This window comes from Dermochelys coriacea, chromosome 3, assembly GCF_009764565.3.
Source record: "Dermochelys coriacea isolate rDerCor1 chromosome 3, rDerCor1.pri.v4, whole genome shotgun sequence".
In the NCBI taxonomy this organism is placed as follows: Eukaryota; Metazoa; Chordata; order Testudines; family Dermochelyidae; genus Dermochelys; species Dermochelys coriacea.
In genome coordinates, this window is record NC_050070.1 from 202,247,539 (window position 1) to 202,261,090 (window position 13,552).

The 13,552-nt window shown below is 39.1% G+C and overlaps 1 protein-coding gene across 4 annotated transcripts in view; it reads right to left on the minus strand.

Moving 5' to 3' along the window:
* Nucleotides 1-13,552, minus strand: part of PLCB1 (phospholipase C beta 1) — a 657,432-nt gene that overhangs the window by 230,778 nt on the left and 413,102 nt on the right. For all 4 annotated transcript variants that reach the window (XM_038396759.2, XM_038396758.2, XM_043512118.1 and 1 more), the window contains one exon: nucleotides 6,040-6,181. In XM_038396759.2, coding sequence (XP_038252687.1) covers nucleotides 6,040-6,181 — 142 coding nt within the window. The remainder of the gene's footprint in view (nucleotides 1-6,039; nucleotides 6,182-13,552) is intronic.

Below are 13,552 nucleotides of genomic sequence, written 5' to 3' on the forward strand. Positions count from 1 at the left end.
TAACTTCATCGCAAAAAGCTCTATGGATTCTTGTCCAGGTGGTTTTACTGGGTCAGTGTAGCAGGAGAGTTAAATTAGCAGGAGGAGCATTGCAATGTGTACACCTCCACGGGTTTGTGGACAAAAGCTGAATCTTGTTGACAAAACCGTGTAGTGTAGACATGGCCTTCATTAAAGCGCTACAGCAGGGCAGCTGCACTAGTTCAGTGTTTGTAATGTAGACCTGCCCTAAGAGAGATCAAGATCACAGAGATATCAGTGAATAATATGTTGATGGAGCTCTCTCTATAGAGTGAGGGCTGAATAATGGTTTGTTTTAAACGCATCTTGGTCTGAAACAAAAACAAGAGTGAGGCTGCTGAGACATCTGCCCTTCCTCATTTTGGTATGGTATTTACTCACATACTGGAGCAGTATTATATTATGGCCCTGATTTTCTTTACATTCAGGCCCCTTTTAAACCTCCCTGGCAATTAAAAAGGGCCTAGGGTAGAAGAGGGTAGAGTGAAGTCCTTGTCCCAGTCAGTCAATGAGAGTTGTAGCATTAACGCAGTGGAGCCAGGATTTCAACCAAAGCACCCACCAAACAAGGCAGATATGATATAAAGGATAACAGCTCAAGCACAAGAAAATGAGGAGCACCATCAGTGGAGAAATCATCTCTGGAGCTTCCAGGAGGGAAATGGATTTTAAGAAGGAATTTGATGGAGCAGAGGGAAGGCATATGAAGTAGGAGACCGTTCCAATTAGAAAAGACAGTATGGAAGAAGTTGCAAACCTAAAAGTAGGAGGAGGATATGCAGGTTCATAGTTAGGAGTGAGAAAATAGAGGGAGATGTGAGATCCATCTATCTCTATAGGTTCTTAAGTGGTGCCCATCACTATGGTATTTGAGACAAGAAAAGAGATCATGTGTGAGGTGTGGTTGGAAATAGCTCTGAAGATGAGGAACTTGTGAGCTTGATGAAAAATTGAATTCAGCAAGCGATTTGAGAAGATGAGTGATATGATCAAGGGGGCAGATAAGGAAGCTAAATGTAGCAGCAGTTTGGACAGGTTGAAGCTGGAGGAGTGGTGGAAGGTGAGTTGAAGGTAGATGAGGGTCACAGAGGAGGTTGCATTAATCAAGGAAAAAGATGAGCAAGGTTCTAGCAGTAGGGGAGGGAAGAAAAGGAGGGATTTATAAGATACTGTAGAGGTAGAATTGGCAGGATTAGGAACAGAATTTGTATCTGGGGATGATAGGGAGGTAGGAGGAGGACAGGGGAACTGGGGTAACTCCAAGCTTGTAACATGGAGACAGTTGAGAGACAGAAAAGAGAGGGAAAGAAAGGGGAATTTGATGTGATACATGAGAAGTTCAATTTTGAACATAATGAATTTGTCACTACAGTGGCACATCTGGGAGGAGACAGAGTGGGAGAGGTTTAGGTTGGAGAGGAAGATTTTGGAGTTGTTAGCAAATTAGTAAATCTACTACAAGAGATGGTAGCTCAAGTCACATGGGGAGTAACAAAACTAGCAAGGGAAACAAAACTGCACACAGATATAGAATATACAATCCTTGTGAGAGACGTGAAGGGCATAATAGAGTTGTTAAAAAGTGGGCATGCCAACAAGCAAGTCAGCAGCATAGAGTTAGGGTAACATATGCCATTTCAGATATTAAAAGGACCTATACCAACATGCCTGCTCTTTTACCATTTATGTTGATTGCTCTTTCTTACTCTGTCTCCCTAACCCTCAACCCCCTTCCCATCTAGATCCAGTTGTTCCTTGAACTGCCACATACCCAGCACGTGATCTAGCCGTGTCTCAGTTCCCTTTCTATCAGTACTGTTCATTTCCCCAATTTTTATATTGAGGACCCTACTTTCTGAGCTCCTTATCTGTATAAAATCTGTATATAAATCTTTCTCTTCAACAACATTTTCTAAGTAAATGGAAAAGAATGTAATGAGGACCATAAAATATATAGAACTAGACAAAATAAAATAGGTTCTGTCACTGGGAAATAAGATAGTTGAGAGCTTTGTCTGTCTAGGAAGTCTGATAATGTATAACAGTCAAGCGGATATAGAATAGATGAAAGACAAATGCAATGGTCAGAGTTGTCTTTAAAAAAGGTAAGGGAGTCTCTTTCAGACCAGACTGATGATACTTAAAACTCATGTATCATATCAATCACACTAGTGGATGAGACCTGCATAAGTTCCTATGTGAAGAGAAGACATTTTTGATAGCTTTGAAAACAGATTCTGGAAGAGGAGCATAAAGATGAAGTGAATGCAAGAAATGAAGACTGAAACCATCAGAAAGACAATGATGGGAAACAGCAAGTGTCTGAAGGGGCAGAGATTAGGTTACTGGAGAAAGAAAAAAATGCTTTGAAGACAGTTAATGGAGTGGAAGTCAGAAGCTCCAAGGGTTTTCAAGAGTAGTTCGAATGGAAAGGATCGGACAAAATGGGGCTGGGGAAACATTGCCCTTGATCATATAGGGAAAGGAGAAAAATAAACAAACATAGAGAGGCTCATTCTCCTCTTAGTTATACTGGTTACAGCAAAGCTACTTCTGAGTTACACCAGTATATGCCAGAATCAAGTTTCAAGCCCAGATGTTGACCCAATGTGTCTGGAATCCCTTGCAAATTCTGCTCCTTGATACACACATACAACTCCCATTTAAATAAACAGAAGAGTTGTGTTACTGCCATTCATCTTCATCCCCACCACCATTAGAATGTATCTACTAATCCATTTCTTGGATTCCCAACAAATGAGGTACAAACAGGCACTCTCTGTATTAACCAGCATGTCTTTTACCTTCAACTCACACCTAGAGAGCATTAACAATTATTTATTTTACCTAGAGAAATGTAAGCAAAGCAGTGTATTATGACTTCATTTTAATTTTCTAGTTCTTTATTTAATTTACGTAAAGCAAGATCAGTACTAAATGCTTAGCTTTAGGCTCATATCCGCATTAATTCTATCACAACTCAGAAAGCAGAGGTGAGGAACTGAATCTTTTGAACACAATGACCACTAAAAGGTTTGAAAATATATTAATTTCAAAAGTTGAATAATAATAAACTCAGATCCTACAGAAATATAAACCAACTCCTGTAAGAAAAAAATACAATTTGATTATTTAAACTGCTTTATTAAGATCTTTTTCAAATAATTTTAGGTTAAATTTTTCAGAGTGAGTGTTTTTAGCTTGAAAAATAACATACTCAAGCTTTAAAAGATTAGATTTTATTGGCAAATGTCAATCAACGTCAATTTCACTGTATGCACAAACCCACAAAAAATGTTTCCATCAATAATAACTAAAATTTACAGATAGGCGAAATAAGACAAATGCATCTTGAGATCTTATCAGAGTTTGATTGAAGGATATTTGATGTATATTTGTCAATTTGTGTTTTACTATGCTTTAACTTTTTGAATCTCATCATCTACTGTCATTAAATTATTGCTGTCTGACCCACCCTATTGCCTGATTCCACCCGTTCCACAACTAAACATTTAAATCAATAAAAATAAAAGGCTTAAAATCCATTTTGCACAACCTTAAAACTTTACATCGTTGCAAATCTAAAGTAAGTGCTTAGAAATAAACAGACTTTATCTGTAGAAAACAGTAAAAAAATAAAAATTGAATTCTGCCGAGCCCAAACAGAACACGTGAAAGGTAAATAACAAAGTGTGCATGCCAGTGACTGGGAGGATGTTTCCAAAGGCACATATGGCAATTAGGCACCTACTTCCATTGGAAAGTCAATGGGAGTTAGGTGCCTAATTGCCATCTGGGATTTTGAAAATCTCCTCCTAAATTTATAAGGCCCTGATCCTGCAATGAGGTCCACATTAGAAGCTCTAGTGAGGCTTTATGTGGGTGCAGGGATATCTCTACACTCATGGAGTTCATTGCAGGAACTGGGCCTGTGAAAATTAGAGGGTTTATTTAGTACAGTGCGGTATATACAAGCAGGGTGGGATTTTCACACTGAAATAAGTGGGAGTTTTAGCATGACTTTAATGAGAGCAGAGCTATGTCAGTGCTGAATGCTTTTAAAAATCCTACCCTCAGGACATACTGCCTGACAGATCAGTAACAAATGATCTCAGCTGGTTTACGTATATGTCAGATTACATTAAGGATAAATTAAGAGCCTGATTCAGATCTTAGTTACTAAAATCAAAGAGATTAATTCTGGATTTACTAAAAGAAAAGGAGGACTTGTGGCACCTTAGAGACTAACAAATTTATTTGAGCATAAGCTTTCGTGAGCTACAGCTCACTTCATGCATCCGATGAAGTGAGCAGTAGCTCACAAAAGCTTATGCTCAAATAAATTTGTTAGTCTCTAAGGTGCCACAAGTCCTCCTTTTCTTTTTGCGGATACAGACTAACAGGGCTGCTACTCTGAAACTCTGGATTTACTGTAGCTTAACCTCCATAGAACCTAATTTTATTTACTCTATTTTCACTTTCCATCAATAACTAGGAGATGGACACATAACTGTATTTCTGGATTTTTCTAATTTGTCCTTCAGATAGCAAACTTATCATGACTTTGACTCAGGATGGCTAGACTGGAAAACAGAAAAGAAAGGCATGCAACTCATCCCATGTTAGTTCATTTCCTCTTTCTTCCAAAGAGTGAGCAGATTTGCGCAGTTTGGCTTTATTATGCCTTTACATCTTCCTTCAAATTCTTTTTCCATTTATTCATGTTTATTTCAAGTGCTTTCTCCCATGCAGAATAAAACTGTGTTGGTTTTCTTAGCAGCCTAGCTGTACAAAGTACCGTGAGGTAACAGTTCTGCATTTTTAATATCCTCCAGGACCAACCAACCAGCCAGAGGCAGTTTGCAATCGCAGCTGCATGGGGAAGAGGTAAGCCACACCCAGACAGGGACAAATGGGTTGCTGCTCACGTCCCTCCCCACATGGGTGGATGCTCTGCTCAGGTGGTGGGTCTCTGGGGCCAGGGTTGCCCACCCTCAGAAGAGAGTTGGCTGAGAGGCCAAAGGGTACTGGTGAGTAATGAAAATATTCCCTTCCCTAGACAAAGAGCTGGAGTCTATAAAGATTACCATCTTTGGCCAATCTAGCGGACTTCATGATCAAAACATTATGATTTTAATGAAATGATTGTAGGCATTTAGGAGGTATTTGAAGACAGGGAACTAAAGCATGCATTAAAAAATCTGTTGTATTTTGCTGAATACACGTTAATTTTATGCAACTTGCCTGTACTGTAAAACTGTACAAAAAAGGGTTTACATATGGTAATCACTAAGAGTGGAGAAAAGACATGCTGAAAATTTGTGGAGTACTAATCTTTGCACACTACAAGAAAGGTTAGGTGTATAAGCCATGTGTCGTTGCTGGCATAACAGTTTATAAATAGGCAGGTGCAGATAAATAGACTTTCAAACCTCAGTTCATTACTTTGACCTAGGACAACATTAAAAAGTCAAGTTTCCACACTGTGGTATCACAGATATCCCAGAATTTCCACAGAATAGGAAATAACATGTGATGGGTGTTGATAAATATTGACTTATTATTGGAAATTCACAATGCATTCTTTGATGTGGAGGCAATTTTCTGGATATACAGTTGTTTACAAAACACTCATTCTGGCTGTGCAAAGAGAATAACCGGCAATGTTCTGAGGATAAAGACACCAATGGCTTACAATTTCCCATGAATACACTTTGCTGCTGTGATGCAGTACAGTATATTTCTCTAACAGCAAGCTGATTTCATCCATGAGTGCATCAAAGAGAATAATCAGCAATGTTCTGAGGATAAAGACACCAATGGCTTACAATTTCCCATGAATACACTTTGCTGCTGTGATGCAGTACCGTATATTTCTCTAACAGCAAGCTGATTTCATCCATGAGTGCATCTTAACAATCCCCTCCTTTTTTCTATTTTATCCGTATTTGAATATAAAACAATAATAATACTAATAATAATATTCATAAATATAAATAATGGTAACATTGAATGTACCTTTGCTATTTCCTCTTGAAATGCCACTAAGTTCAAGTACGATATGTTGACCAGATCTGGACCATAGACAACAGTTATCATTCGATTCTCCAGCCGACCTCCTAGGTTCCCAGCATCCAACAGTTCACGGCAATTTTGGATCCTGCAAGTAAATATATGTTAGACAGTAAACATCTGATTTGCCAAATAACTTGCATTTTGAGAGACATGAACATTTTAAGCATCAGCTACATTTCTGGCATGGTTCATTCCTCACTGCAAATATCCAAAGTAATCACCTCCGGGAACAGTGAAAGACTTGATCTTGATTTTCCAATGAGCCTGATCTCTGTATGGGTGCAGTGAAGAGGACAGATTGTAAGGGCGTCTTAAAGTTTCCCACCCATCTGGCCCCCTTAAAGTTAATCATGTGCTTCTCAGTGCTTTGCTTAATCACAGCCATAGAGCCTGATCCAAAATCCACTGAAGTCAGTGATTTTAATGGATTTTGGATCAGCCCCAACGTGGGAAGAAAAGGATTTCAACTGATTTCTTCCCCTACAAAGAATTCAAGCAGAATCATTGGAAACGACACCACCACATATAACAGAAGAATATACTTTTACTCCACTCCCTTCCCCCCCATGTCCCAAGAGATCTTTTAAGAAAATAATAAAAACATATTATTTTAATTGAAAGTTATAATCCAGATATATTTAATTTGCAGGATTTGCAGTCTCATGCTCTTATAGCAATATTAATCTCTAGGAGCAGTGTTGTAAAAACAAATGCACACCATTTCTAAATAGTGAAGAGATATTTAATTAACTTTGCAGTTAACTATAGTAACTGAGGTTTGGCACTGGTAACACAATCTCTAACAAGAACCCGTTTCAGGATATTTTGTTTATCTCTTGGCTTCTGATGATTTAGACTGCAGCAGTGCCAACCAATGTGCTAGATCAGTGTTTCTCAAACTGGGGTCCATGGAGCAGGGAGGGTTTGGGGATCCCCGAAAAATTTTAAATCAAAATGGGGGTCCTCGGGTTGCTAAAGTTTGAGAACCTCTGTGCTAGGCGCTTTCCAAACTCAGAACAATGCATGGCCCTTGCCCTGAAGAGTTTACAGTCTTTAGACAATGACAGCTGGTGGAAAAAATTTTTTGAAGTCAAACTGGGTGACATTCACCCCTTTGCTAGCACAATCTGAAAGCGTAGGCTTCTTTCACAGGTAAAATTTTTCAGAATATTATAAATATAAAAATTTGCCAAGCAAATCGGATCCTTACTGGGTTAAATTAAAACCAACACTTGCATTCCTTCAGAAAAGGTAAGACATGATGAAATCTCTCTAGTGAATTGAATCACTTGTGATCTGTGAAAGACTGATATAATGGCAGCTCCCATTTAGCTCTCAGATAAACTTTTCCCCCGTTAAGTAAATGCCATTATTATTCATGCTACCGTTCTTCAAAACTCAAATAACCCTTGGAATGACAAACTAAGAGCTATTTGTCCTCTATAAATGGGGTTTATTATAGCAGGATGATACATTTCAGTGGGTGAAAATGACCATTTATCTTGGAAAATAGGGAGATGTCAGGAGAGGAGGAATATCAACATGCTAGTAGACATTAATCTAACACGGACATCTTCTGATAGGTATTACATTCATTTGCATGCATGGCTTGTATGTATCTACTGAATGCTTACCCTGGTTCAAAGGAATATTCTGAAGCACCACATGTTAATTGGAAGGAAATAGAAAAGCTATCTCTCATGGGATGCTGAGCTTCTTTAAATATTGGGTACAACGGTAAATTGTGTTGGGAAAGGAGACAGAATAATAAGCCTATTCAAATATGTTGAAGATGAGGAATATTATGGCTCATGCTCTGAACCAAAGCAGACCTCAGGATAGACAAGTTAATGACACGTTTTCACACCTCAGACACAAACAGCAAAAGCATATAAAAGCAAGAGCAGTGGTCAAGGGAGTGTGACGGAAAGAAGAAAGAAACAGAGATGATGTCAACTAGCTGCTGGGTGAGGAGAAAAACAGACGGAGAAGAAATGTAGACTTTTCAGTCAGAACACAGTGTGTACAAGGTTTACTCAATCTTTACCCAAGAGTATAAATAATACAGGCAGAAGTCCAGCAACAGAGTGGGGGCTATCCAGTTTACTGCAATGAATGCAGCATGTATAATTACCTGCCTTGTGGGCAAGAGGCATGTGTGTGCATTTGATGAAAGCTACTCAGAGCCCTCAGAGTACAAGTACAGGTTCTCGAGACCAGAGGGGTTGAACTGGAGGATCTAAGAAAGATAGAGAGGTACAAACAAGACTTTTCAGGACACAGTAGAGCAGTTCTTCCCCCTCTGACAGCCTCTGGGCTGCTGTGGAGGATAAAAGTCTCAGTGAAGGAAAACATCAAGCTGGAACAGAGGGAAAGAATCCTATAGTTGGGACTCTCCTTACAACTGAAGTCATGGTATCCTCTCACACTGAGGATATCCCTGCGAGGAAGAGGACAGGGAATAGTGATGGGGGATTCAATTATTAAAAAATATTAATAGTTGGGTTTGTGATGACTGAGAGAACCGCATGGTGAATTGCCTGCAGGGTGTGACGGTTGTGAGACATCTAGATGGTTCTTGAGAAATCTAGATAGACTTATGTGCAGAAACTGGAGGTCTTATGTGAGGAACTGGAAGTCGTGGTACATGTAGGTACCAATGACATAAGGAAAGGTAGGAAAGAGGTCCTGGAGGCAAATTTAGGCTGCAAGGTAAGAGACTAAAGTCCAGAACCTCCATTATAACATTCTCTGAAATGCTTCCAGTTTTACGTGCAGAGCCAGTTAGACAGGCAGAACGGCAGAGTCTGAAGGCATGGATGAGACGATGGTATTCTGGAGCAGGGATTTTGCTTTATTAGGAAGAAGGAACTTTTTAGGAAAGGAGAGCCTACGCAGGAAGGATGGGCTCCAGCTAAACCAAAACAGAACCAGACTGCTGGCATGTAAAATTAAAAAGACTGTAAAGGAGTTTTTAAACTAAGGGTTGGAGCAAAGCTGACAGGTGCAGAGAAGCACACAGTTCACATAGAGATATCCCTAGGGGAAGATTTATTAAAGGGCATACTGTACATCCTAGTAAAGATGAGAGGACAGTAGTTGATAAAGTACAGGTAGGCACTGAAGAGACAATCAAACGAAAAAGAGTCCCATTCAATTACATTACACGAAGGCAGACAATTAAATATTGACATATTTTATAATGCTTGTATACAAATGCTAGAAGTCTAAGAACTAAGATGGATGAACTTGAGTGCCTGGTATTAAATGAGGATATTGATATAATAAGCATCACAGAAACTTGATGGAACAATGATAATCAGTGGGACCTGGTAATACCAGGGTACAGAATATCTAGGAATGACAGAGTAGGTCGTGCTGGCGGAGGAGTGGCACCATATCTGAAAGAAAGTACAAAGTTAAATATAGTAAAAATCTTAAATGACTGAAATGTCACCATAGAATCTCTATGGATAGAAATTCCATGCTTCAATAATAAGAGTATAACGGTAAAAATGTACTACAGACCATCTGACCAGGATGGTGATGGTGACTGTGAAATGCTCCGGGAGATTAGAGAGGCTACAAAAACAGAAAACCAAACAATAAAGGGGGATTTCAACTATCCCCATATTGACTGGGTACAGGTCACCTCAGGACGGGATGCAGAGATAAAATTTCTAGACACCATTAACGCCTACTTCTTGGAGCAGCTAGTCCTGGAACCCACAAGAAGAGAAGCAATTCTTGATAAAGTTCTAAATGAAGCACAGGATCTGGCGAATACAGCTGAACCTCTCAGGAATAGCCACCATAATGTAATTAAATTCAACATCCTTGTAAGGGGTAAAATACCAAAGAAATCCACCACAACAGTATGTATTTAACTTCAAAAAAGGAGACCTACACAAAAATAAAGAAGCTAGTTAATTAAAAGGAACAGTCACAAGAGCAAGCTGCATGCTGCAAGCTGCATGAAAACTTTTTAAAAACACCATAATAGAGGCTGAAACTAAATGTATACCCCAAATAAAAAAAAACAGTAAGAGGACAAAAAAATCCAACAACAACAACAACAAAAAACCCACCATGGCTATAAGAAAAGAGTAAAGAGGCAGTTAAGAGACAAAAAGGCATCTTTTAAAAACCGGAAATCATATCCATCTGAGGAAAATATAAAGGAGCATAAACTCTGGCAGGTCATGTGTAAAAGTGTAATTAGGAAGGCCAAATAAGAGTTTGATGAGCAAATAGCTAAAGACACAAAAACAAACAGAAATTTTTCTTTAAGCACATCAGAAGCAAGAAGTCTGCCAAACAATCAGTGGGGCCACTGGACGATCAAGATGCTAAAGGAGCACTAAGGAAGACAAGGTCTTTGCTGAGAAGCTAAATTAATTCTTGCATCAGTATTCACTGATGGATGCTAGGGAGATTCCCACACTTAAACCATTCTTCTTAGGGGACAAATCTGAAGAACTGTCCCAGACTGAGGGATCAGTAGAGAAGGTTTTGGAACAAACTGATAAATGAAACAGTAATAAGTCTCCAGGACCAGATGGTATTCACCCAAGAGTTCTGAAGGAACTCAAATGTGAATTGCAGAACTACTACCTGTGGTATGTAACCTATCATTTAAATCAGCTTCTGTACCAGATGACTGGAAGATAGCTAATGCAACACCGATTTTTAAAAAGGCTCCAGAGGCCATCCTGGCAATTACCCATCGGTAATGGTAACTTCAGTACCAGGCAAATTGATTGAAACTATAGTAAAGAATGTAATTATCAGACACATAGATGAAGATGGTATGTTGGGGAAAAGTTAACGTGGATTTTGTAAAAAGAAATCATGCTTCAGCAACTCACTATAATTCTTTGAGGGGATCAACAAACATGTGGGCAAGGGTGATCCAGTGGACTTAATGTACTCGGACTTTCAGAAAGCCTTTGACAAGGTCCCTCACAAAAGGCTCTAAAGCAAAGTAAGCAGTCATGGGATAAGAGGGAAGGTCTCCTCATGGACCAGTAACTGGATAATACACAAGAAATAAAGAGTAGGGATAAATGGTCAGTTTTCAGAATGTAGAGAGGTAAATGGAGGGATCCCCCAAGGGACCAGTGCTGGTCAACATATTCATAAATGATCTGGAAAAAGGGATATACAGCACAAAGTTTGCAGATGATACAAAATTACGCTAGATAGTTAAGTACAAAGCAAAGAGTTACAAAGGGATCTCACAAAACTGGGTAACTGGGCAACAAAATGGCCGATGAAATTCAATGTTAATGAATGCAAAGTAAGGCACATTATATAAAATGACACGGTCTAAATTATCTGTTATCTCTCAAGAAACAGATCTTGGTTTCATTGTGGATAGTTCTCCATTTATGAGCAGCAGCAGTCAAAAAAGCTAACAGAATGCTAGGAATCATTAGGAAAGGGATAGAGAATAAGACAGTAAATATCATAATGCTTCTATACAAATCCATGGTACAAATCCCACCCTTTGAATACTGTGTGCAGTTCTGGTCACCCCATCTCAAAAAAGATATATTAGAAATGATAAAGGTACAGAGAAGGCAACACAAATTATTAAGGATATGGAACGGCTTCCATTAGAGGACAGCTTAAAAAAGACTGGGTTTAATCAGCTTGGAAAAGAGATGACTAAGGGGGCATATTATAGAGGTCTATAAAATCAGGGATGGTGTGGAGAAAGTGAATAATGAAGTGTTATTTACCACTGCACTTAACACAAGAACCAGAGGTCACCCAATGAAAGTAACAGACAGCAGGTTTAAAACAAATAAAAGGAAGTGCTTCTTCACACAATACACAAACAGCCTGTGGAACTCATTGCCAGGGGATGTTGTGAAGGCCAAAGGTACAGCTTTGTTCAAAAAAGAGTAAGATAAATTCATGGAGGATAACATCTATGGCTACTAGCCAAGATGGTCAGCAACCCCATGCTCTAGGTGACCCTAAATCTCTGACTGCCAGATGCTGGGATTGGATGACAGGGCATGGATCACTTGATGATTGCCTGTTCTGTTCATTCTCTTTGAAGCATCTGATGTTGTCAACTGTCGGAAGACAGGATAATGGGCTAGCTGGACCATTGGCCTAACCCAATATGACCGTCCTTATATTCATTCTCCTCTTCACAATCTGAAATATGATTAACTAACTACTAAAACATTCATTTATAAACAGTTTAATGGACTGACTTCAGAAGTTCATTATGCATAGATAATGTTTTAAATAAGAATGAGGAGAGCTATGAAACCATCCAGAATTATGCTTGGATTTGAAACCACCTCAGACAGCAGTAAATGTCATTCAGGCCTTATAATGGAGATTACATATATGAGGATAAATAGATTTTATTTTTTATAAGTAAATCATTTGATCTTTCTCTATTAAAAATAGTAGCAATGTATCATGCTGCGAGACTACACTGCTTGCGGTTCAAAGGCTAAAAGATGGATACATTAAGGCCAGGGGATCAATAATATTTTACTATAATTGTCTCCTGTGTGTTCTGAATTTGTTTTTTTTAGCTTGAAAAATAGGTTTTATTTGGTACGGGGTCTGCATGCCACAGGTGCAGATTACTTAGCTTTAAAAATTGCCTATCTGGCCTGTATTGGTTAATTTTGTTTTAGTAATCTATATGAATTGTTATTAAAGATATAGGGAATAATCACAAGAAATGCTCCTGAAATAGATTGATTTTTTACATTTTTCCTTCAGAAATGTCCAAGATCTTACAGGCTCCTAGACCTGACCCTCCTATTAAAATCTGAAAATAGCTCCCCGAATCACAGGTGTAGATACCCAGCTCATTCCAGCTGTGCATTTATATTGGGGTGGCAAAGAGAACTATAGAAAACTCATTACCAACCTGCATATTTTTGGCTAAAATTATTACCCCGGGCATATAGGAAGAAATTGGGACCCAAGTGATAATTCTGATAAATGGCAAAATACTACCCTTTTAGGTCATGCCCAAAGGAGGTTTGGCCCTCCAAGGGAGGTGGTTTTAGTCCCACCTGTGACCAATTACCTGCCTCTCCAGTAATGGGTCTGAGGCCAAGAAGGAGGTGACAGTCTAAAATCATCTGCTCCTCAGGCCAAAAATCCTAAAATCCCCCTGAGGGGGATTGTTGCCAAGGCCAGTAATGACAAAATGAATGACAATGAATAGTCATTGGTCCAGGGAAAGAGGCACTAACCTAGGACATGACAGATCCAGTGACTATTTATATATAATGGTTCAGCTTGAACAGGAGAGACTGAAAGAGTCCCCCATCAGGATATCCCATAGGCTAGTGGCCCGGGCACTCTGCTGCAGTGTAGGAGACACAAGCTCAACTTGCTTCTCTTCATCAGGCAGAGCAGGGTAGTGAATCTGGGTCTCCCACATCCCAAATGAGGATCCGAACCACTGGGC